Raw genomic sequence first — 3436 nt, forward strand, 5'->3', positions numbered from 1 at the left:
TTTTTTTTTTTTTTTTTTGCTTTTCTTATAGAATAAAGATGTCGACTATGAAGATCTCGGCGGTGCTTATGTGGGACCCACACAAAATCGACTCCTACGGATGGCCAGAGAGTTCAACATCAAAACTCATCTGGTTAACGAAAAGGAAGATTCTGTGTTTTACAGCTCGGTAAGAAATATTTTTAACAACAACAGATAACCGTAAAAAAGATGTAGATGTGATCACGTCTAATATATAACATACTTCATCTGTTACGCATATATTCTACAGGGTGTCCCAGAATTAACTATTTCAATGAAATCGGACAATTTAAAAAAAAAACCCAGCTTTATCTATGTTTATCAGGTTTGATACGTGTTAAAAGTGTATAAAGTTTTAGCTTTGTTTATAATTTTATAATTCTTATAATTTTAAAATAATTTTATTTCCATTCCTGTTGGATCCCGTTTATCTATCCACGACAACTTTTTTTTCAATTTGACTGCGATCATTTTCTCTACCTCCACCTCCAGGATGGAGCAGTAGTTTAGATGCACTTGAAGAAGGCATTCAGTTAGGAGTGCAGGAGATGACTCCAAAAATGCTTCAAAATGTGTTTTGCAATGTTAAAGATAGATTTGAAATTTACAGGGATACAGACGAAGCACGTGTTGAAAATTTTCAATAAATTTTTGATGTAAAATTTATAAATCTATTTGTTTTAGTATCATAATTAAGTAATAAACATAAATTCTGTCTGTTTTTTTTTTTAATTGCCCGATTTCATTGAAATAGATAGTAAATTCTGGAGCATCCTTTATACTGTATTTTCTTTCTGTATATTGTGAATGGATGAACGTCCGCATGAAAAGCATATCTGAACCCAGTCACGCACCAATTGCTAGTCTGTACAACAGCTGTCTTTTCGTTGCCTTTTCTATTGTTGGTTACTTTTGAATATCTCACCGTTGACCCGACCCATATATTCACGCCTCTTCTTGACAAAAGACCACCTTACAGTAACTACTTCATCTTCTAGTCCTTTCAGTCCTTCTCCCAGACACTATTACTTGCTACATTTATCTCTTCTTCCCAAAGTTTACAACCCTTCTATATTCATATTTATGCAAACATTCATATCATCCGGATTCAAGGGAAGGATTGGCAGAGTCGTTAGAGCACTAGGTTAGCATATCTTGCAGTATTTGTTCCTCTTCACTGTCCTCTAATTTCAATTTTACCTTTTTTCCTCTCAGGAAGATGGGGGGCGGGCATAAAAAAGTACCAGCTCAGCGTGGCAGATTGCTAGTACTGTGAGGACGTCTAACCGGATGCCTTGCAGTATTTGTTCCACCTCTTTGCAAGGCCTACTTGGGTGGCTACACTTAATACGTTGCCCAGTTTAACGCCGCCACCACCACCATCTGGAATGGTTTTCTTTTTCAGAGTTCATTCCTTTGCAAGCAACCGGGTCAAGACTCTAGTTTGAAGATGCGTTCTTCGTTTCCTTACACTGGTCTTGGAGGCTCTGTGAAAGATCAGGGGCGCTGCTTTCCACTTGACTAAAAGATGAAAAAAACCCCAAGACAAAACAATCCCATCTTCAGACAAGACCTAAATCTTCTATAGAAAATAAAACGTTTAAGAACCAAACTCAGAATAGCAAGGTTGAAAATTGGCCGAAGCTTATGATCTTCGGACGAAATAGCTCGAAGTATTTATTCTAATTCCTTGTGTACTGAGTTCAATTCCCGCCGACGTCAGCTTTACTTTTTATCCTTTTGGGTCGATAAGTTAAATACTGGCGGAATTTGAACTCAGAACGTAAGGACGGACGAAATGCCGCTGAGCATTTTTCCCGGCGTGCTAACGATTCTGCCAGCTTGCCGCCATAACAACAATTTAATATTAGTAATGCAAAATCGTTAGCACGCCGGATAAAATGCTTAGCGCCATTTCATCCGTCTTCTCGTTCTGAGTTCAAATTCCACCGTCGTCCACTTTGCTTTTCATCCCTTCGGGGTCGATAAGATTAGTACCAGTTAAGTACTGGGGTCGATGTAATCCACCTGTCCCTTCCCCACGATCTTGTTGGCCTTGGGCTAAAATTTGAAATCAATATTACTAGCAGCAACAACAAATGTGATTCGACAACGTAAGGTGGTGAGCTGCACCTCTGTGCTTGTATGCTTCGCTCTCTCTTTACATGTCTGTCTGTCAGCCTTTCTGTCTGTCTGTCCGTCCGTCCGTCCGTCCGTCCGTCCGTCCGTCCGTCCGTCCGTCCGTCCGTCTGTCTGTCCGTCTGTCTGTCTCTCACTCTCTCTCACCATCTCTTTTTATCCCTTCTATCCTTGGCACATATTTTGGAAGAAAATGTTGCTAAAAACTAGTTTTCATCATGTTTTCTGTTACTGAAATCTAAGACCACAGGACGACGGAATCCTACCACCACCACCACCACCACCACCCATAAAAAAGAAGTCATTACTATATTATAGTTGACGGCACCAACTAAAATTGGTTTTGGCAGATTCTAATTTTAGTCAGCTATTGAAGAATTCTGGTTACTTAATACTTGTTAGCTACTACCAACTGCTAACACAACGGTTATATCTGGTAATATAACAAGCAGTGGCATCGAAAAATTCTCTTTGTCAAAGAAAAAATATCAGGAGAGGGTGAAGATAAATGTAAACAGCTTTCGAGTGTTGTCGAATGGTTAAGAAAGTTTGCTTTTAATCACAATGTCTCTGATTCAGTTTCACTATGTGGTATCTCGGGAAGATGAAGGCACCTGGCCTGGTGGCTAAGATGTGCTCACGATCACAAGGTTGTGGTTACGATTCCGGGACCGGGCAGTGCGTTGTGTTCTTGAGAAAGAAAAAAACCCACTTCATTTAACGTTGTTCCACTTCACCTAGCTGTAAATGAGTGAGCCTGAACGGACTGACGTCTCTTTCAGAGGGAATGTTATGATCTCGGTTCACTTATACGCCATAGAACCGGATAACTAGCGCTATAAGCCCTAAGACAATACTATCCAGGACTTGATGCTGTAGCTACTGCTTCTTGAATAAAGCTGCTCACACCTTTTAGAGTCTAAATTGCTATTGTTGTCTTAGTAGTTTTAGCTGTAGTTTAGTCCTTATGTCTCCTTATTGAGCAAACTTATGGATATATAGGTAGTCGATCGCAATTTCGTTATTAGGTATATATATATATATATATATATATATATATATATATATATATAAGCGAAGTGGTGATGGTGGTGGAGGGGATAGCAGCAAAATGAAAGGCGAAATCAAAGGTGGTGGCGTCAGAAGTCTGAATGGTGTATGTATGGCAGTTGTGGAAGCAATGGTAGTGATACTGGTGATGGTGATGGTTGAAAACAATCAACAGAAAGAGAGAGAGAGAGAGAGAGAGAGAGAGAGAGAGAGAGAGAGAGAGAGA

The 3436-nt window shown here is 39.6% G+C and overlaps 1 protein-coding gene across 1 annotated transcript in view; it reads left to right on the forward strand.

The window, feature by feature from the left end:
* LOC106881277 (amine oxidase [flavin-containing]) overlaps nucleotides 1-3436 on the forward strand; it is an 89951-nt gene that overhangs the window by 39634 nt on the left and 46881 nt on the right. The window contains exon 4 of the mRNA XM_052969855.1: nucleotides 32-169. Within this exon, the coding sequence (XP_052825815.1) occupies nucleotides 32-169 (138 nt within the window). The remainder of the gene's footprint in view (nucleotides 1-31; nucleotides 170-3436) is intronic.

The sequence above is a fragment of the Octopus bimaculoides genome, chromosome 8, assembly GCF_001194135.2.
Source record: "Octopus bimaculoides isolate UCB-OBI-ISO-001 chromosome 8, ASM119413v2, whole genome shotgun sequence".
Taxonomy (NCBI): Eukaryota; Metazoa; Mollusca; class Cephalopoda; order Octopoda; family Octopodidae; genus Octopus; species Octopus bimaculoides.